General features: G+C 31.2%; 1 protein-coding gene across 4 annotated transcripts in view; it reads right to left on the bottom strand.

Annotated features, from left to right (window-relative positions):
* LOC114341083 (O-acyltransferase like protein) overlaps nucleotides 1-22,145 on the bottom strand; it is a 134,854-nt gene that overhangs the window by 85,904 nt on the left and 26,805 nt on the right. For all 4 annotated transcript variants that reach the window (XM_050649799.1, XM_028291864.2, XM_028291865.2 and 1 more), the window contains exon 3: nucleotides 8,334-8,548. In XM_050649799.1, coding sequence (XP_050505756.1) covers nucleotides 8,334-8,548 — 215 coding nt within the window. The remainder of the gene's footprint in view (nucleotides 1-8,333; nucleotides 8,549-22,145) is intronic.

Genomic DNA, 22,145 nt, shown 5'->3' on the forward strand with positions numbered 1-22,145 from the left:
AATTAGCTCTTTTTCAAAAAAATTTATCATATCATACTAGTGACGTCATCAATCTGGGCGTGATGACGTAAACGATGATTTTTTTTAATAAGAATAGGAGTCATATGATAGTTCGTTTGAAAGGGTGTTTAATTCTCTATTCAAAAATATAAACATTAACATAATTATTTATCATTTTAATTAAATTATTTGAGACAAAAATAAGAATATTATGTAATTTATTAAATTCAAAATACGTTTTCCTATTGTCAGAAAACTGGAAAAAATGTTCATTTAAAAAATAAACTTTGATTTTCGCTTAAGAGGATGGGTACGTATTTTCGGCTGCAATGCTATTCAAATGGGGATTGATTTTTTTCGAATCCTAAGAAAACTAATAAGTATTTTTGAAAAATTTAAACGCAGAATGAAAGATTAAGTTATTGGCGAGGGCAAAAAGTCCCTGAGAACTTCTATAATGTTTATTTTAATAATTTACAGGGGTGGAAAACTAAGAGAAAATTTAGTGTGATATTTAATTTAAAATATCTCATTCAAAATAAAAATTTTATTTATTCTAAGGGACTTTCGGCCCTCGGTAATAATATAGTATTTCATTCTGCGATTAAATTTTTCAAAAATATTTATTGGTTTTTTCAGGATTCGAAAAAAATGAACACAATGTCCGTGGTAATATTTCCAAATCTACCTTTGTCATACAACGCACTCAGTCGAATAGAATATTTGTCAGCATACTGTCAGTCCGACAGTGACAATCAGTGACAATTTTAAATATTTGACATGGCATTGGGAATATTTTGAGTTGTTGATTAAATAATATTGATATACCGGGTGTCCCAGACTAATTCAGCCAGGATATATATCTCTTAAATGAATAGAGATTTTCGAATGGGACAAAAACTGATCTATTCCATTTGTAATACACTGTAATATGGCGTACAAAAAATCGTCCCCTAAATATTCATCTCTTAGTTACAACCCCTAACTTTAATTTTTTTAATAGCACCCTGTACATTTTTTTTATAGTTTTGGATGTGGTCTTCGATCGTCTATTCAACACATTATTTAAAAATAAAATCGGTTCGTAAATAATCAAGAAAATATCAGTTTATTTTTGTTAATTATGTGTCCCAGACTAATTTATCCAGGCTATATTTCTTAAACGAATAAAGATTTTCGAATGAAAAACTGATCTATTCCATTTGTAATACACTTTAATATGGTGTAGAACAAAAATCAACCCCTATATATTCATCCCTTAGTTACCGGGTGCTATTAAAAAAAATTAAAGTTAGGGGTTGTAGCTAAGAGATGAATATTTAGGGGATGATTTTTTTCTACGCCATATTAAAGTGTATTACAAATGGAATAGATTAGTTTTTGTCCCATCGAAAATCTTTATTCGTTTAAGAAATATAGCCTGGATAAATTAGTCTGGGACACATAATTATCAAAAATAAACTGATATTTTTCTTGATTACTTACTAACCGATCTTATTTTAAAAAAATGTGTTAAATAGACGATCGAAAACCACATCCAAAACTATAAAAAAATGTACAGAGTGCTATTAAAATAATTAAAGTTAGGGGTTGTAACTAAGGGATGAATATTTAGGGGATAATTTTTTCTACGCCATATTACAGTGTATTACAAATGGAATAAATCAATTTTTGTCCCATTCGAAAATCTCTATTCGTTTAAGAGATATAGCCCGGTTAAATTAGCCTGGGACACCCTGTATAGTGTATTTGATGAATAATTGATTTAAGACGTGAAGGACATGTTGGAAAAGGGGATTAATATTGATATGACCCAGGATAGAATTGTGTGGAGAAATGCAATTAGGGAAGCCTACCCCCCATAGGGATAAGGCAAAGAGAATGATGATGATGATGATGATGATGAATTAATTTAAGACGTAAACTTAATTAAAAGTTATTTATTGTGTATTATTTGTGGAAGATCCAAGCAGAGAATAGATCAGGATAATATATCCTGTGATCCAAGCATTTTGTTGTTAAAGATGTTCAAAATTGTAAGCGTTCCATAGTAACAATATATGTATTATTAAAAAATCACTTAAACACTTTTCCCCTTTTCTCAATTGAGTATTAGTTTTTGTTGTGCAATAAATTATTACAATCACTGAATACATAGTTAGTGAAAAAAATTTTACATTTATTAACTGAATTAATAATTTGCAATTATAAAAATAACAGTTACCCAAGAACATTCAAAAGCCATCTCTTTAAATTAATGATGACATTTTCAAGTAGAATGACATTCTAGTAATGTTTACATATCCATACCAGTGTGAATTTTACTACACGTAATTTGCCGTGTAAAGACAGAAAAAGTAGGGTATCCGTAAAATATTTTATGGCCTTAAACGAATATGTTCAAACTGCAATGAGGCAGGTGGGTGGCAACTTTAACATTGAATTTAAGTAAAAAAGAATATTTATTTGTCAAATAAACATTTTTTTCCTGTTTTCTGACAACAGGAAAACGTATTTTGAATTAAATAATTTACATAGTATATTCTTCTTTTTGTCTCAAATAATTTATTTAAATATTTTTTTTAGTATGTATGAATAATTATGTTTTCTGTATGAATAATTATGTTAATGTTTATATTTTCGAATAGAGAATTGAATATCTTTTCAAATGAGCTATCACATGACCAATATTTTCTCATTTAAAAAAATCATCGATTACGTCATCACGCCCAGATCGATGTAGTATGATATATATGCCAAAAAATCGTAATTTAAAAATAAAAATCGATCTGTTTCGGGGTTTTTTACCAAAGTCGTCTGTTTACGAAATAATGAATTTATGCGTTATTTTATGCAAGCATTGTACAGTCTTATTATATATTAACCCACCTTAAAGCCATGAGGCAGGCTAGATCCGCTGAGTATCTACTAACTGAGGATTGTTTTTAGTAGTTTAGTGAATATTAGAATACACTGCGAGGCATAAATTAAAGATATAGAAAATTATGCTCATTTTATATTTGATTGTATGTATCTGTGGCAAAAAGTTTATCAAGTTTATCTAATGCAATCCCCTCTTTGTGAACACACACACTCATAGTTGACTTTTTCGTGGACAGATTAACGGATTCCCACTATTTTTTTTATTATTTTAGACTTTTCCTTGGTATCTACAGAGTTGGGCAAAGATTTACTCAAACTTCTTTTTTGTACTTATACAGGATGGAAGAAAATAACTGTTTTTCTTATGTTATGTTTGAGACACACTGTAGGGAGATAAGGTACAAATGTGAGTACACATCAGAATGGTTTTGTAGACTTATATTTCGTAAACTTTTTGTTTTTAGAATGTCCCAGATATCTTTAGAAACAAAGAAAATATAGTATTTTTATTACAAAAGTGATATTACGTAGGTCAAAATTTTTGACGTAAGAGAACTGTCAAGACATTAGAATGTGACTTTTCATTATTGCCATGTTTATAATAAATATGGCAATAATGTTTATAACAAATATGGCAATAATGAAAAGTCACATTCTAATGTTTTAACAGTTCTCTTACGTCAAAAATTTTGACCTACGTAATATCGCTTTTGTAGTAAAAATACTATATACGGTTTTAATCTGTAACATGTGTTTTAACTAAAAAAAAAAGATTGAGACAACCTGTAGGAAGGAAAAGGCACAAAGGTGGGTATGAATCGAAATTATGTTGTAGCCTTGTATTTTGTGAACATTTCATTTTTTAAATTTCTCTGATACCTTTAATGACAACGAAACTAGACGGTTTTACTCTTTAATAATCTTACGACATAAGATGCGTGAGTAGCTCATGTCCTATCATAGCACTAAGATGAAATTATTTCCTATACAGGGTGATTGATTAGTAGGGTAAAGCTCAATAGCTCCGCTATAGTAATAGATAGCAATAAAAGTTAATAACAAAAATTTTAGCCACCTTTGAGCTTCATATTACAAAATTAGTTAGAATGTTGCAGGATGTTCGATAACACAGTGGCAGACCTAACTTATGTTTTTTTTAAATGGAACACCCTATATTTTATTTTATATTCGAAATCCTGTTAACTTCTCCATCACAAAAATATAAAGGTTTGTAATATTATACAGGGTATTTACAAAGTTGTAACCAATTTTGTATGAAAATCGTAACAAGTTCAACTCCCTGTATAAATAAAAATAAGCACAACAGCAATGGTTTATTAATGCCATAATTTTTTATTTATTGTCAGAACTTTTAACGATTATTGATATTGCTAATTTTCTTTATATCAAATACATGGGTGATTCAAAACGCAAGTATATTCTTTTCTCAGTAATGTTAAATGGAATACCCTATATTTTATATTATTATTGAAAAGTAACATTAACGTACTTTAATTTTTATATAACATTCCATATGCCCAAATTTATTAGTTTTCGAGATATTTTCATTTTTCAGAGCAAATTATTTTAGGTGTTTAAATTTATCTAAATTTTAAGTAAGCCATGACTGGATTGACAATTGAAGATTACCGACTATCAATCCGGTAATCAATGTAACACTGTAGCAAATAAAGAAATAAAAATAATTTATTAGTAATACATTTTACAAACAAAAACACAACCACTACATGCAACATTTTTGAAATAATTAAAAACTACCTTTTTATGTAAATGCAACCAATAAACAAAGAATATTAGTAATAAATTTTACAAAAAAAAAACACAAACACAAAATACAATATTTTGTGAAGACAATTAAACACTACTTTTGTATGTAAATGTAAAAATGTAACAAATAAAGAACGAAACATAATTTATCAGTCATACATTTTGCAAAAAAACATGTTTGAAAAAATTAGAAGCTACTTTTAATAAAATATCTTCAATATTTAATTACATAAGGTGTTCAAAATTATCTCCTAACACATTTATGTACGCCTAAAAACGATCATTGAATGAGCTACTTACTCTACGGAGCATTTGTAAATTAACACATCGAAATACACTTTGTATTCTATTTTTCATCTCATCCCTTGTTGTTGGAGGTATTTTATAAACTTCGTTATTAACGTAACCCCAAAAAAATCAGTCCAGTTTATTAAATTCTGGTGATTTGAGTGGCCACGCTACTGGTCCATTGAAAAATGAAAACATCTCGAAAACTAATAAATTTAGTTATAGGGAATGTTACCTAAAAATTAAAGTACGGTAATGGTACTTTTTAATAGTGATATAAAATACAGGGTGTTTTATTTAAAATTACTGAGAAAATAACGTACTTGCGTTTTGACTCACCCTGTATTTTATATAAAGAAAATTAGCAATATCGACCTTTCTTGAAAATTTTGACAATACGTTAAAAAATATGGCAATAATAAACGATTGTTGTTTCGCTTATTTTTATTTATACAGGGAGTTGAACTTGTTACGATTTTCATATAAAATTGGTTATAACTTTGTAAATACCCTATATAACATAACAAACCTTTATATTTTTGTGATGGAGAAGTTAACATGATTTCGAATTTAAAATAAAATATAGGGTGTTCCAGTTAAAAAAAATAAGTTTGGTCTGCCACTGTGTTATCGAACACCCTGTAATATTCTAACTAATTTTGTAATATGACGCTCAAAGGTGGATAAAATTTTTGTTATTAACTTTTATTGCTATCTATTGCTATAGCGGAGCTATTGAGCTTTACCCTACTAATCAATCACCCTGTATAGTGCGAAAGAAACAGAGTGTTTAAATAAAAAAGTATGTGTAACATACTTCTCGATATTTAAATAGCCTCCACGTAGACATCAAATCCGTTCTTACTTTCAGCGAAATTCCACCCCAAAACATCACACAGACTCCATTAAACAATCTCGTCTCTCTAATGTTGCGCTGTGCATATCGCTTACCTGGTCGACAAATAACTTTTATATTGTGTCGATCAGAACTGTTTACGTAATGTGCCTTTTTGTTTTTAAAGTTTTGTTAACCTAAAGGATGAAACGACCTATTTTCTTTGTTTCTAAATTTCTCAAAGACATTCAAAAAGTAAAATGTTGTCGATGATCTGATTCATGGGCTAAGCGCCCAAGGAATCTGGATCCAGGGTTTCGCAGATGATATCGTAATAGTAACTAGGAGAAAATTTCCCAGCACTTTTGCGTATTAGATGCGATATGCCCTTCACTACATAGAGAACTGGTGTCTGAAAGAGAACCTCTCCGTTAACCCTTCTAAAACTAAACTGGTAGCCTTTACAAATAAGAGGAACCTTACTGGACTGAGTGAGCTGAAATCATTTGGAGAGCTACTGGAAAGAACCACTGAGGTTAAGTATCTAGGGGTAACCCTGGATTCTAAACTCAATTGGAATACTCATATTACCAATATAACCAATAGGGCTAAGCGACTCTTCTGGAAAAGCAGACGAGTTGTAGGTAAAACCTGGGGATTGAAATCAAAGGTGATATGTTGGTTATACACATCAGTGATACGACGGACAATCACTTATGGGACACTCTGGTGGAGAAAGACGGCTTTGCAATCTTGTGTGACCACTCTCACCACCCTAAAAAGACAAGCGCTTCTAAATATAACAGGAGCCTTGAATAGTACAGGAACGGCTTCATTAGAGGCTATCACAGGTCTCCCTCCGTTAGAATTATATATTTAGGGGGTAGCCTTTATGGCCATCCTGAGACTCAAAGCAAACAATACTTTGAAGCCAAATTATGTTTTTAATAACCACACAAACATCACTGGGACTATACTTGAGGAATCCATCTTCATGATGAACTCAGATATGATGACACCAGAATTAATCTTCACAGAAGATTAACACAAATATACCATCTAGAGTAGCGGTTCTCAATCTGTGGTGCATGTACCACTGGTGGTACATATCATTATTTACGGTGGTACACAAAACGCAAAACTGTCAAAATCACCACTATTATAGTTAATTAGATTACTTATCTAGATAGGTAGTTATTTCAGTTAGGTGGTACCAAAAATATTAAAAAGTATTTTGTGGTACATGACTCAAAAAGATTAAGAACCACTGATCTAGAGAACAAAAGTCCCAAATATTAATGCGGACTTAATATGGTTCACTGATGGATCTAAAACTGCTCATGGTACTGGATCAGGAGTCTTTGGGCAAACATGTAACTATAATAAATCTTACAGCCTAGGTTAACATACAACGGTGTTCCAGGCTGAAGTTTTTGCTTTGTTGGCCTGAATTGATGAAATCATTGATGGAGACCCTAAAGCTAAGAGAACCAACATTTACACAGATAGCCAATCGGCTATTCTGGCTGTAAAGAACCCTCTCACCAAATCAAAACTGGTGAGAAACTGCAAAGATCTCCTAAATAAACTGGCAAAAGACAATAAAGTGTCTTTAATATGGGTTCCGGGTCATGAAGGGGTGCATGGGAATGAACGAGCAGATATGTTAGCAAAACACGGCTCGAGAGAAACTTTTGAAGGCCCAGAACCTTTCTGTAGCATCACTAAAGATGCTATGAAAAACGAGGTTCAGAAATGGCTGATAAAGAATCATCAAAATAAATGGAGAACCACTCAAGGGCAAATCCAGACTAAAAAAATAATCAAGAATATTGATACAAAACTTTCGAACAGTTGAACTTCAATAAACGAGAGATCTAAACGGTCACTGAAATGGTGACTGGACATTGCCGTTTAAGAAATCACCTATAAAAAACTAGGTAAGGTGAATAAAGCCATACACATACTATGCCATTGCAGTGTGCTAGGTGATGTAAGGCAGGACTTCACTGGTCAAATGAGTTTTGAACCAGAAGAGATCCTAAAACTGCCAATAAGAAAACTGTTGGCCTTCTTTGAGGACACAGGACTTATTAAAGTTTAAGGAGTAGAACAGGGTTTGGTACAAAGCTCTTATGACCAAGTGCAAGAGACTAACGAAGTCTCGCCTGAGTTAAGAAGAAGAAGAAGAAGAAGAAGAAGAAGAAGAAGCAAAATGTTAAAAAAATGTAATACTACAATACGATTTCGATATACAGTCACACTTTTACCTTGTACTCCCTACAGGGTGTCTCAAACTTACTTAAAAAAGGTTTCTTTTCTTCCATACGGTAACAGGTTCAAAAAAAAATTGAGTAAGCATTTTCCAAACTGTGTAATTACAATTACTAAAGAAATACCCATCTGAAATAATAAAAAAAATTAATGGAATCCGCTAATCTGTTCACTAAAAAATCAACTATCAAAATGATCATACATTTTCTATGTATATCCCTAACTTATGCCTCGCAGTGTTTGTATGGTGTAAAAATATACTTACAAATAGAGCGCATCGTATGTATTAATCTCTGGGTGAACTTTGGTACAAACTGCAGTATCAATTTGAGCACTTATATTGTACGATTTTATTTTCTCGTTTATAACTATAGACGAGTGTCTGTAAATATCAAGTAAGTTTTGGTTTTTGTGGTTAGGTATACAAAGGGCCCTGTGCAGTACCCTCTTATCAAATGTCCATGGATTTCTGTCGGAATTCTAAAATAAACGCAGGATTATTAAACTTAATTAAAATGCAACAAATTATTTAAAATGAAACATTTACATATCTATCGTACGCGTCCTAGCAGTGCAATGCCACGGTTTTTCAGAATCACTTAATTATGGGACAATGTCGATAATTCGAGTATAAAAAATAAATTATGAAAGGATCAGCAGATGCAAGAGCGAAAGAAGTCGCTGTGAAATTGCTGGATATAAACTACAGCTTCACATAATCATGCTCAATATGATATAGCTTTTTATTGTCGAGAAGTCATTAAACACATCTGCACTATTAACTCTTACTAGACTTAGGAGATTTTCATATTTGCGGTAAAAGTAGATGAAATAGCACTAATGTAAACGTATACAAATCACCCAGTAATGGGTTTTTGACAAGATGTGTTCCCTGGTTTTTCTCAACATATAGTTTGCACTAGTGACTTTAACCTGTAACTACGGGCTGCAGTTAGTCCGTTCTTTAACGGTAAAATATCGCAAAACCTCTAAATTTTAAAGAACCGCTTAGATTGGCATGAAATTTGGCACACACATAGCTAACATGTCAAAGAAAAAAGTGATATTGTGCCGATATGTGCTTTTGCCCTGGGGGTGTTTTTACCCCCTCTTGGCGGTGAAAAAATATTAGTCCAAAGTAAGTCAGGAAATGGATAAACTGGCTAATTTTAAGTAACTTTTGCTCTATAGAGTTTTTTCACCAAGTCAATACTTTTCGAGTTATTTGGCAGTGAATATGTTTATTTTTTCAACAGAAAATAACCACGCTTTTAAACGGTTTTTCGCAAATAAGTCAAATAGTAAGTATTTTGTCGAAAAAACATTCTTAGCAAAAATATAGCCTGTAAAAAATTTAAAAAAGTGGTGTTTACATCACGTCTCTATACCTAGTAGAAGTAGAGTTATAGCTAATAAAAAATAGGTTCATATTCGTCAAATTCCAAATGGAATATTTTAACGTAAAATAACCAAAAAAAAGCACATTTTGGGGAAAACTCATTACAACTTATTTAAAGTGTTTAAAAAAAGCTTCATTTTTGTTAAATAAAAAAAATTTCTAGCATCAAAAGTAAACAAGTTACGCTCAAAATAAAGTTAGTCCCTTTTTGTTTTGGTAAAAAAATCGAGAAAATCACCCCCAAATTAGTATCTTAAATTAACTTAATCGTTACGACTTCACAAGTTTCTTGACTCGTGTATGTATTGTTTATATGATCTGTAAGTTTCATCGGTTCAAAGTCCTTATTAATGAAAAGGCTGTAGTTAAAAGGGGTTGAACGAGTCACTGATCACGAATGTATGCAAATTTAGAAACACCAAATCTTAATCAATTTTTGTCTAACAGAAAAACAAAAAAATACATGATATTCAGAAAAGCAATGCTGACTTTTTTTGTTTTCCGAGATTTTTGGTATCTCTAACAATTTTTAAGTTATTTTGAAAATAAGCATATTTTTCAAAATTAAAATTTTTAAAAATTTTCCTTTGAAACCAAATTTTTTCAAAAATAAGCACTTTGAATCAATGAAACTTACAGATCATATAAACACAACATAAGTAAAATAATTTATGGAGCGGTAACGATTAATTCCATTTAAGTTGCTAATTAGGGGGTGCTCTACCCGATTTTTTTTTGCCAAAACAAAAGGGACCAACTTTATTTTGAGAGTAACTTGCTTAAATTTAATGCTACAAACTTTTTGTAAAAACAGAAATAAAGCTTTTTTTAAACACTTTAAAAAAGTTATAAAAGGTTTTCCCCAAAAAGTGCTTAATTTTTTGGATATTTCACGTCGAAATATTCTATTTGAAATTTGGTGAATATGAATCTATTTTTCATTGGCTATAACTCTGGTTCTACGAGATCCAGAGACCTAATGCGTACACCATTTTTTTTTACTTTTTATAGGCTATATTTTTGCTGAGAACGTTTTTTTTTCGACAAAATACTTACTTTTTGAGTTATTTGCGAAAAATCGTCTAAAAATGTGGTTATTTTGTTGAAAAATGAACATATTCACTCGCAAATAACTCGAAAAGTGTTGACTTGGCGAAAAATCTCTATAGAACAAAAGTTACTTAAAATTAGTCAGGTTACCCACTTCCGGACTTATTTTGGACATTTTTTTTTCACCCCCAAGAGGGGGTGAAAGTCACCCCCAGGCCAAAAGCACACATCGGCACAATATCACTTTTTTTCTTTGATATGTAAACTATACGTATGCCAAATTTCATGTCAATCCAAGCGGTTCTTTTAAATTTAGAGCAAAAACCGTGAAAGAATGTACTAAGTAGTATTTTCTATAGGAAATAAGCCACAATTTTACTAAAAAATTAATTTATTAACGTTTCGAAGCCCAAATCGGGTTTTTTTAGGAGGAAAATCTAGAGTTGATGAATGAAAGAAAAAAAACCATCAATAAGACCCGCTATAAACAGCTTCAAAACCAAATAAGAAGAAAAATTAGGGATGCTAAAGAAACCTACTTCTCTGAAAAATGTATAGAAATAGAAGAACTGCAAAACAGATATGACAACTTCAACCTACATAAAAAAGTCAAGGAACTAGCCGGAATAGAAAATAGAAGAACCTCAAATATATTTCTAGACAAAAATGGAAATATTATAATGGAGACAGAACGAAAACTGCGACGATGGATAGAGTACATCGAGGAACTATTTCATGGCCACAGAGAAGCTAGTACATCCGTAGATAGCCAAACCGGAGATGTGGTCCCAGAGATAACCAAATTAGAGGTTAGTCAGGCAATAGACTCTATGAAAAAACACCGATTTGGGCTTGGAAACGTTAATAAATTAATTTTTTAGTAAAATTGTGGCTTATTTCCCATAGAAAATACCTAATTATAAAAATGCCACAAGGAAATAGCTTCAGAACAACATTAAGTAATGTATTCATGTATTCCGTAGATACATCAGCCGCTGATGTCTGATAAGCCCTGGTTGCGCATGCCCATTCCTGCGAATGATTAACTTGTCTCTTCTGCTTAAGTTAGGTAGCTGGAAGGTTTCGACAGTAGCAGTAGGTTGTATTTTGTATAATTGCGATGCTGATCTCTTTCATTGGCTTTGCCAGTATTTTCTGATTTGGGACCTGAAAAGTGGTTTTAGATCTGATGCGAGTTGAACGGATTTGATGTCTGATTTGGCTGTAATTGCTTTCTTTGCAGCAGTATCGGCGGTCTCATTGCCTGAAATTCCAACATGTGAAGGAGTCCAGATTAATGTTTTATTTTTGTTCCAGAAGAAATTAGATAGTTTGTTGCTTCGTGTATGGCGTGAACTGATGGATGTTGGGAATATATATTTATAATTGAGTCGATGGAGGGCATCGAATAAGTACATACTGCAGTGTTCCTGGTTTAGTTTGGCTGGATAACCACTTTAATGCTTGAAGGATGGCATATATATCTCCTGTATGGAAGAACACTATTTTCAGTTGTTACAGAAACTCCAGAAATGGAAACTTACAGAAATTTCTCGAAACTCCAGAAGATGACGCCCCTTGCAGTTACCATGGGCACCAGGTGCTCCGTGGGTCTGTTCTAATGGCATATTCGTGAAATATAACCAAAAAACCCCCGAGTAATCCATTTGCATTCATTTTATGCCGAAAACCCTCGAAATTTCAGAATATGACGTGCCCTAGTAGTGATCCTGGTCACCACATACTCCGGAGTTCAATTCTGATATCATATTCGTGTTTACTAACTCCAAAACACGTAAGTAATCCGTTTGCATCAATTTAATACCGAAATCCCTCAAAACTCCAGAATATGACGTCCTTTGTAGTGACCTTGGGCACTAGGTGATCGAGAGGTCCATTCTGATGGCATATTTATGTTTAACGACTCAAAAAAATTCGAATAAGCCATTTTTATCAATTCAATGCCGAAATCTCTCAAACTCCAGAAGGGGATGCCCCTTGCAGTGAGCTTGGGCTCCAGGTGCACAGGTAGTCGGTGTTGATGGCATATTCGTGTTTAACGACCTCAAAAACCCGCAAGTAGTCCGTTTGTATCAATTTGATACCGAAAGCCCTCGAAACTCCAGAAGACGACGTCTTTTAGAGTGGCCTTGGGCACCAGGTGATCCTAAGGTGTGTCCTGATGGCATCTTCGTGTTTAACCACCTGAAAACCCCCCGAGTAGTCTAGATACATCAATTTAGTGCCTAAATCCCTCGAAACTCTAGAAGATGACGTGCCTTAGTAGCGACCCTGGGCACCAGGTATTCCGGATGTCAAGTCTGATATCGTATTCGTATTTAGCGACCCCTAAAACCCGTGAGTAATCCGTTTGAATCGATTTAATGCCGAAAACAATTGAAACTCCAGAAGACGACGTCTCTTGCCGTGACCTTGGGCACCATGATCCGGGGATCAGTTCTGATGGCGTAATGGTATTCAGTGGCCCCAAAAACCCCCCAAATAATAAATTTTGTTCCTTAGTATACAGATTTTGACTTTATTTTTATACTTATGCAATTTTGGATACATTTTATGCACTTTACAGTGCAATTATGCATTTTCACCCATTTTTGAATATTAGACTTTTTTCCTGACGTCATCCTGAACATAATGCAAAAAACTGCAAGTCCCTAGGTGCCGTATTACTCTGTGCTAATTAGCAAAATTCATGGAAAAGTTATTTACTAGCAATTTTATTGCTGGAATCGAATTATAAGATCCTATATATTAATAATATAGGTATGCAAAGTCCGCAGATAGTGTGCTACTTTTTTTATAAACAAAATGGCGCCGACACATAGTATTTTTTTCAATTATTGCTCTATAACTCCGAAGATTTTAACTTTACAACAAAAACACCCAAATAAAAATTCACCGCAAATAAATTCTGCATGGAGATATATTTTTCACGATTTGCTCCGACGAAAATTTTCCTCGGAAAATGCGGGTTTTCCTAACAAAATCTATAATTTTCAAATAAAGTTTTAGATAAGTAATTATTAATCAATAATTAAATAACTTAGTGACATCAAAGATTTCTTGGTATAGATTGTAATTCCAGAAGCCGGTGAAAATTAAAAGAATATTTTAGCAACAATTCAATTGTTAATTAACAATTTACGATCGCAATAATAACCAAAATAATCATGATACATTGATCAAACTTATAAATATTATAAAGATGAGATGCTTGTTTAATATTTTATCAACAATATATAAATTTTTCTTTTTTTTGCATAATCTTTAAATTTAAAAAAAAATAGTTATAATACGTTGGTCTAATTAGTAAAGTACAAAGAAAGGTTATTTACCAGCAATTTTATTGCTTTAATCGAGTTATAAGATCTTATATATTATTAATATAGGTATGCAAAGTCCACAGATAGTGTGCTACTTTTTTTATAAACAAAATGGCGCCGACAAATCGTATTTTTTTCAATTATTGCTCTATAACTCCGAAGATTTTAACTTTACACCAAAAATACTCAAATAAAAATTCACCCCAATTTAATTCTACATAGAGGCATGTTTTTCCCGATTTGCTCCGACGAAAATTTTCCTCGGAAAATGTGGGTTTTCCCAACAAAATCTCGAATTTTCAAATAAATTTTTTAAGCCAGTAATTATTTATCAATAATTATATAGCTTGGTGAAATAAAAGCTTTCTTGGTATAGATTATAAATTCAGAAGCCGGTTAAAATAAAACGAATATTTTAGCAACAATTCAATTGTTAATTAACAATTTACAGTCGCAATAACAACCAAAATAATCATGAGACATTGATCAAACTTAGAAAGATTATAAAGGTGTGATGCCTATTTAATATTTTGTCGACAAAATATAAATTTTTCATTTTCTTGCATAATCTTTAAATGTTTTAAAAAAAATTGTTATAAACAAATTAACCTTTCTTAGAAATTTTTTATTATATTCTAATTTTAAAAAATACTAAAAATGCGTATTTCATAGGTCTTGAAAATGAATGCTTTAAAAAAATTTTCCAACCATTTGCAAAAAAGTTAGGAAACAGCAAAATAAATATACGATCTCCATTGTTTATAATTTGTTTTAATTGTTTCAAAGCTTAAAAGTGAGTCTATGGTACAATCTTATTACTCACAAAGAATGTCAAAAATTAGTGCAATGGTTATACTTCAATCAAAGATTAAAAATACTTTTTTTGTAATTTTTAGCGCGAAAGTAGGCTTGATACAGAGCCGGAGATAAAATGTTCACTCGAAGCGACTGACACGCTTAAACTCGCGCGAGTTATGTATGTGGGCGGGTAGCTATGGTACTGTATTATTCTACTTTCGCGCGTGTAAATTACAAAAAAATATATATATAATCTTTAATTAAAATATAACCATTAAGCTGATAATCGATATTGTTTTATAAATAATTAGCTTGTACTTTAAACTCACTTCTACGCTTTGAAAGAATTAAAAAAAATTATTAACACCGTAGTAATCGTATGTTTATTTTGCTGTTTTATAACTTTTTTGCAAATGGTTGCAAAAAGTTTTAAAGCATTCATTTTCAAGATATTTGAAATGCGCATTTTAGCTATTTTTTTAAATTATAATATAATAAAAACTTTCTGAGAAACGCCAATTTGTTTATAACTATTTTTTTTAACATTTAAAGATTATGCAAAAAAATAAAAAATTTATATTTTGTCGACAAAATGTAAAATAGGCATCTCATCTTTATAAGATTTCAAAATTTTGATCAGTGCATCATAATTATTTTGGTTATTATTGCCACCGTAAATTATTAATTAACAATTGAATTGTTGCTAAAATATTCGTTTAATTTTCACCAGCTTCTGGAACTATAATCTAAACCAAGAAGGCTTTTAAGTCACCAAATTATTTAATTATTGGTGAATAATTACTTATCTAAAACTTTACTTGAAAATTAAAGATTTTGTTGGGAAAACCCGCATTTTCCGAGGAAAATTTTCGTCGGAGCAGATCGCGAAAAACACGTCTCTATGCAAAATTTAATCATGGTGAATTTTTATTTGAGTGTTTTTGTTGTAAAGTTAAAATCTTCGGAGTTCTAGAGCAATAATTGAAAAAACACGATTTTCGGGCGCCATTTTGTTTATAAAAAAAAGTAGCACACTATCTGAGGACTTTGCATACCTATATTATTAATATATAGGATCTTATACTTCGATTCCAGCAATAAAATTGCTGGTAAATAACTTTTCCCAAAAATGGCCTATTCTCCGATAATCAGCCCAGACTATATTTAAAAATTTATTTATTCGGGTGTTTTTAGTACTAAATGCCCTGGTCTAATGTTTAAGTTATCATGTTTCTCTACCAACTGTTTAATCTCTGCGCATCTGTCACTATACCATCTTTCCTTTGCCTCTCTGATCTTTCTCCTTATTTCTGTGTGTATAATATTATACATGTTTTTGTCTTTGGTTTTATAAGATCGCCTTGCTTCCATGAGATCTAGAATCTCCTCGGTTATCCATTCATTTTTATTCTTAATTAGTTTAGGTGTTAGTGTTGTCTCACATGTACGAATAAGAGCATCTTTTAACATGTGCCATTTCCTGTTCGCATCTTCAGTAGGAATTATTTCTATTTTGGTGAGCTTCTCTTTAATTTTTATTGTGACTTGCTCTTTTGTTGATGGATCTCTCAAACGAGATACTTGTATCGTCTCTACTTTAATTTTAACCACAGGCTTCTTTAGATTAATTCTAAACCTTCCTACAACTGGGTTGTGATCTGATCTCACATCATCTCCAGGGTATGATTTTACTGATTTTACTGATTTTATGGAATTTCGGTATCGTTTGCAGATGAGAAATTATATAGAATGATCTAAAATTTCTGCACTACTTGCATTTATAAATATAAAAGGAAAATATTTTTCTAATACGACTGACAAAGAAATAAAAGTAAATTATTAATTTTAAAAGGAAACCATTTGTAAAATATCTAAAAACAACAGAAAATAAAAATACACATAACAGAAAACTTAAAGAAAAAGAACTTAAAAGAAAAAAATACATGTAAATTAAAATAAAAACAAACGACCATGATATAAATTTTCCTCAGTGATTACATATTATAAGAAACATTAAATTAAAAGCACAATCATTTATTAGTTTCAGAACTGGAAGGTGAATATTCTTCTACCAAATATTCTACCTCAGAGGTGTCCAGTAAGCGAATTTAAAAACCTATACTATTTCAGTCATGGGGGCGACTGAATTCGAGTAGGTTTTTTATGCAGAATATTAGTTACATATATCCTATGCTATTTCTGTCCAGAAATTAACTGTATCGGTGTAGGATTTGTAAGCGAATTATTTTATTATTATTGAGCAAATGTCTATACTGTTTCAGTCATGTAAGTAAAACTAATCAAATATTTACTAAGTGGATTTATGATTATATCATAAAATTTAGATACGTTTTGAAAATTAAAATTAATAATATATATTTGGATAATATTAAACATTAAAAACAAATGAATAATTACTAATGTACGAATATATAGAGTATATCCCTGTAAGTTGGAACCATATGGAAATTTTTTTATTATTGATTTTACGATAAAAAATATATTTTTCATAAAAAGTTCTGCATGGTCTAAAACCGAAGATGCAATCATCTGATATCAAGCTTTTTCAATAGTATACGAGGGATGTCAAAAAATATTAATTTGTCTCAAGAGAAAAGTACCTTTATATATTTCACAAGATTGAAAATTGTTATTACGAAAATTTGTTTGGACTTAAAAATAATTTTCTAATATGCAACTACATTCTCCTAATTGAAAAAGAAATTTTTTCTCTAAAGGTACTTTACTCTTAACAAAAATTCATGTTTTTTGACATTTCTCATATATTATTAATAAAACTTACTAGTAATACTAGATGTAATAATGCAAAAGTAATATCAGATGATTGCATCTTCGGTTTTAGACCATGCAGACTTTTTATGAAGAATATGTTTCTTTTTTTTCGTAAAATCAATAATAAAAAAGTTTTCCATGTGGTTCCAACTTACAGGGACATACTGTATATATTCGTATATTAGTAATTATTAATTTGTTTTTAATTTTTAGTATTATCCAAATATATATTATTCATTTCAATTTTCAAAACATATCTAAATTTTATGATATATATAATAATAAATCCACTTAGTAAATATTTGATTAGTTTTACTTACATGACTGAAACAGTATAGACATTTGCTCAATAATAATCAAAAATTTCGCTTACAAATCCTACACCGATACAGTTAATTTCTGGACCGAAATAGCATAGGCTATGTAACTAATATTCTGCATAAAAACCTACTCGAATTCAGTCGCACCATGACTGAAATAGTATAGGTTTTGTAAATTCGCGTCCAGTATATTATTAGTATACTCATTTTGGAAGTGATCAAGAATTTTCTAAAAAGCCGCCTGCCTACTTGTCAACGGTTTCGCCGACTGATAATTTACCACTCACTAATGAGTAAAGGCTGATTTATCTTACGAGGAGACGTGAACGGTACGTAGAACAATAGACAGAGCACGTTCCCGTTGTCGCCCCGTTTTGTTGTAATATAAACTATTCCATGTTTTTCATATCACACCATTCTTCAACGTGCCCCATAAGACAGATGTGCCGTCCACGTCCTTTTTGTAAGATAAATCAGCCTTAACCCGGCACCTGCCACGTGGGGTGCTACCAGCACTCCATAACACATGTTTATCAAATATTTGGTATTTCAAGTTTGGTAACCGAGCTGTGCGTCATAGTAGCTTTCTATAATATTTGTTTGAAGTGGTTATTTAGTGTCATTCTGAACATATAGCTCTAAAGTCGAATTGGGGTGTCATCATCTGGCACTTTAAGTTTTAATTTTTTTTTTGTATTTTTGATAAACAGGTCAAATTTACATTTTTTATTGAAATAACTGATTTAAATTATTAATATAAATTCTATACTCACTAAATCTTAATTTTTTTAGATATTTTACTTGACTTCATTTATTATGGCTTGGTACTTGCTAATTTGCTTTTAATACCTTTTTCATTTTATTTTTTAACTTTTATACCACATTAGTGGCTAATAAGTTAATAAAACATGTTTATTTATATTCTTGTGTCACTCAACACATTATTTTGTTTTTTAAACAAGTAGATCACACAAAATTTTTAAAGGGTGCTGTGAGCACCCCATGTGGCAGTTGGCGCCTTGCAAAGCCACGTGGCAGGTGCCGGGTTAAAGGGAAGCAACTCATAGCAGAGCTAGATCTTTACGAAGGTTTCTTGTAGCAATATGTAATAGAAAAAGAGAAGGAGGAGAATAGTTATTGTATGGAAATTAAAGATTAGTAACTTTTACGCCACATTTTTTCTTAGTTAGTTAACCTTAATTTTGTACGTAGTCGATTTACGTTTATGGATTTGTTTTGATTTATCTGAAAAGTGATAAATTAGGATGTTAAACAAGTAGTTCAAGGAAATAAGCAAGAGATTGACCATGTTCGGGACACTAAAATATCAAGGTAGCTGACAACTTGTTTAGTCATCGTAGACCTATAGGATGAAACATTACCTGTTTCCTGCCTAGAGTTCGTATCCGTTTTTCAATTATTAACAATTTAGTGCAAAAAACTCGATTTTTCGATTTTTTGTAGTCCAGTAACACATTGAACGCCACGTGAGTTTACGCCACTTGAGAACGCCACGTATTTAACTCACACCCTGTTTGGCCGAGACGTTCTGTGAGTTAAATATAATTCACATTAACATTGAGATTCTGAATGTAGACCCTGAAGGCAAAAACAAAAAATTTAAAGTGGCGATTAATGTGTTAAAAAGCTAAATAGTTGATACAAAACTGAATTTTAAAGAACTTTAAAAAACCTTCAAAAAGCCGATTTTTGAAAATTAAGAAGTTAATTTGTTGCTTCGCAAACTGAAAAATAAGTGAAAATCGTTATTGGTTAATAACTTTAACAATGAGATTCCTTAATTATTATAAACAAATAAGCTGTGAATTAAAAAAACACATGGTTAACTTAGGCCCAAATGAACCTAGGCTAAAGTTTTGTATTTGACAGTTCGTGTTAAAGTACTGGCTTTTCGAATGTATAAAAAATATGTATACTACCATAGCCACCCTTAAATTACAAGCCATGAAGAGAAAAAGGCAACGTCGCAATTGATGACGTCGGTAGTCTGACTTTCGGACTACCGCTTTCGAAACTACGATTTTAAAGTACAAATTCTGGTAAAATTTATAGTATTTTTTGAGTCGAACAAGAAAATATTATTAATTAGAAGTTTGTACAAAATAATATTAAAAGTAATTCCTTGTAAGTAACGTTTATTATACAAAAAAAAAACAATAACAAGAATATAAACGGGATTAATTTTTTTCGAATCGTAAGAAAACTAATAAGTATTTTTCAAAAATTTAAATGCAGAGTGAAAGATTACATTAGGACCGAGGGCCCAAAGTCCCTGAAAACTTCTATGTTTATTTTAATAAGTTACAGGGGTGAAAAACTGAGAAAATTTAGTGTGATTTTTAGTTTCAAATATGTCATTAAAAAAAACTTTTTATTCAATATAAGGGACTTTTGGCCCTCGATAATAAAGTAATCTTTTATTCTGCGTTTAAATTTTTCAAAAACACTTATCAGTTTTCTCAGAATTCGAAAAATATGATTACATTTAAAATACAGGCGTCAACATTTTGCATTTTGTTCCTTTCCCCTTAAAGTTTGTCGCACTTATTTAGAAACACCCTGAATTGATAAAGAACAAATCTAGTTGTTAAACATAAGCGAATTACAATCGGATATAGTAATTGAGTCAATACTCGCAATCTTTAGTTTGTATTTTTATTAGTTGTTATACAGGGTGTCCCGAAAAGATTGGTCATAAATTATACCACAGATTCTAGGGTTAAAAATAGGTTGATTGAACCTCATTTACCTATTTACAATAGTGCACACAAAAAAAGTTACAACCCTTTGAAGTTACAAAATGAAAATCGATTTTTTTTTTCATATATCGAAAACTCTTAGAGATTTTTTATTGAAAATAGACTTGTATCATTCTTATGGGAGGAACATCTTAAAACAAAATTATAGTGAAGTTTGTCTACCCCATAAAAATTTTATGAGGGTTTTGTTCCCTTAAACCCCCCCAAACTTTTGTGTACGTTCTAATTAATTCATTATTGTGATACCGTTAGTTAAACAAAATGTTTTTAAAACTTTTTTGCCTCTCAGTACTTTTTCGAAAAGTCAGTTTTTATCGAGATATTTTGAATATTTGTCAAATCCACCACATATTTGTATATGGCTAAGTACGATTATGGAGACTTGGTAATAATCTGAAAATTTATTTATAATTTACATTTTTAGGTATATTTTGAAAAAGAAGCCACATCTCGATAAAAGGTGACTTGTCAAAAAAAGACTAAGAGACAAAAATGTTTTAAAAATACTATGTTAAACTAATGATACCACAATAATAATTTAATTGGAACGTACACAGATATTTGGGGGGTTTAAAGGAACAAAGCCCCCATAAAATTTTTATGTAAATATATTAAAAAAGAAGCCGCATCTCGATAAAAACTGGCTTATCGAAAAAATACTAAGAGGCAGAAAAGTTTTAAAAACGTTGTGTTTAACGAATGGTACCACAATAATGAATTAATTATAACGTACACAAAAGTTCGGGGGGGTTTAAGGGAACAAAACCCCCATAAAATTTTTATAGGGTAGACAAATTTCACTATAATTTTGTTTTAAGATGTTCCTGCAATAAGAATGATACATGTCCATTTTCAATAAAAAATCTCTAATAGTTTTCGATATATTAAAAAAAATCGATTTTCATTTTGTAAATTCAAAAGGCTGTAACTTTTTTTATGAGCATATTTGTACTAAGGTAAGTTAGGTTCAATCGAACTCTTTTTGACCCCAGAATATGTGGTACAATTTATGACCAATCTTTTCGGGACACCCTGTATAATCATGGGACAACCGGTTTCGAGTCTTACAATATATGACTCATCATCAGGCCCAGTACAAAAAGTCTTCTCAATACAAACTACAAGATAACAGCCATTGAAACTGTTCCACAGCTAAAGATGTACCTGGAAGTCACCAGCCCCATAAGAAGAGTTGACCAATCAAACAGGCCTTAGTCTCTTAAATTGTTAGTTATGTACAATTTGGAACCTGGCAAAAAATGTTTTTCTGTGTTCCCAGTGGTGTATGTTATCTATCATCAACAGTTGTTTTTGTCTGATTTAGCAGTTGTTTTTGTATGTTTTATTTTGAAGAAATGTAAAAACATTTAATAATTTAATAATGGGACATCACTCACAAAATTTCACATGCAAAAATTTTAAAAAATTGTTTTTTGGTTGCCAGAGACTTTTTGTTATTTTTTATGTCATATTTGAGGTTGTGCGCTTTTGCCAGGTTCCAAATTGAACATAACTAACCATTTAAGAGACTAAGGGCTGTTTGATTGGACAACTCTTCTTATGGGGCTGGTGACTTCCAGGTACATCTTTAGCTGT

The sequence above is a fragment of the Diabrotica virgifera genome, chromosome 4, assembly GCF_917563875.1.
Source record: "Diabrotica virgifera virgifera chromosome 4, PGI_DIABVI_V3a".
NCBI lineage: Eukaryota > Metazoa > Arthropoda > Insecta > Coleoptera > Chrysomelidae > Diabrotica > Diabrotica virgifera.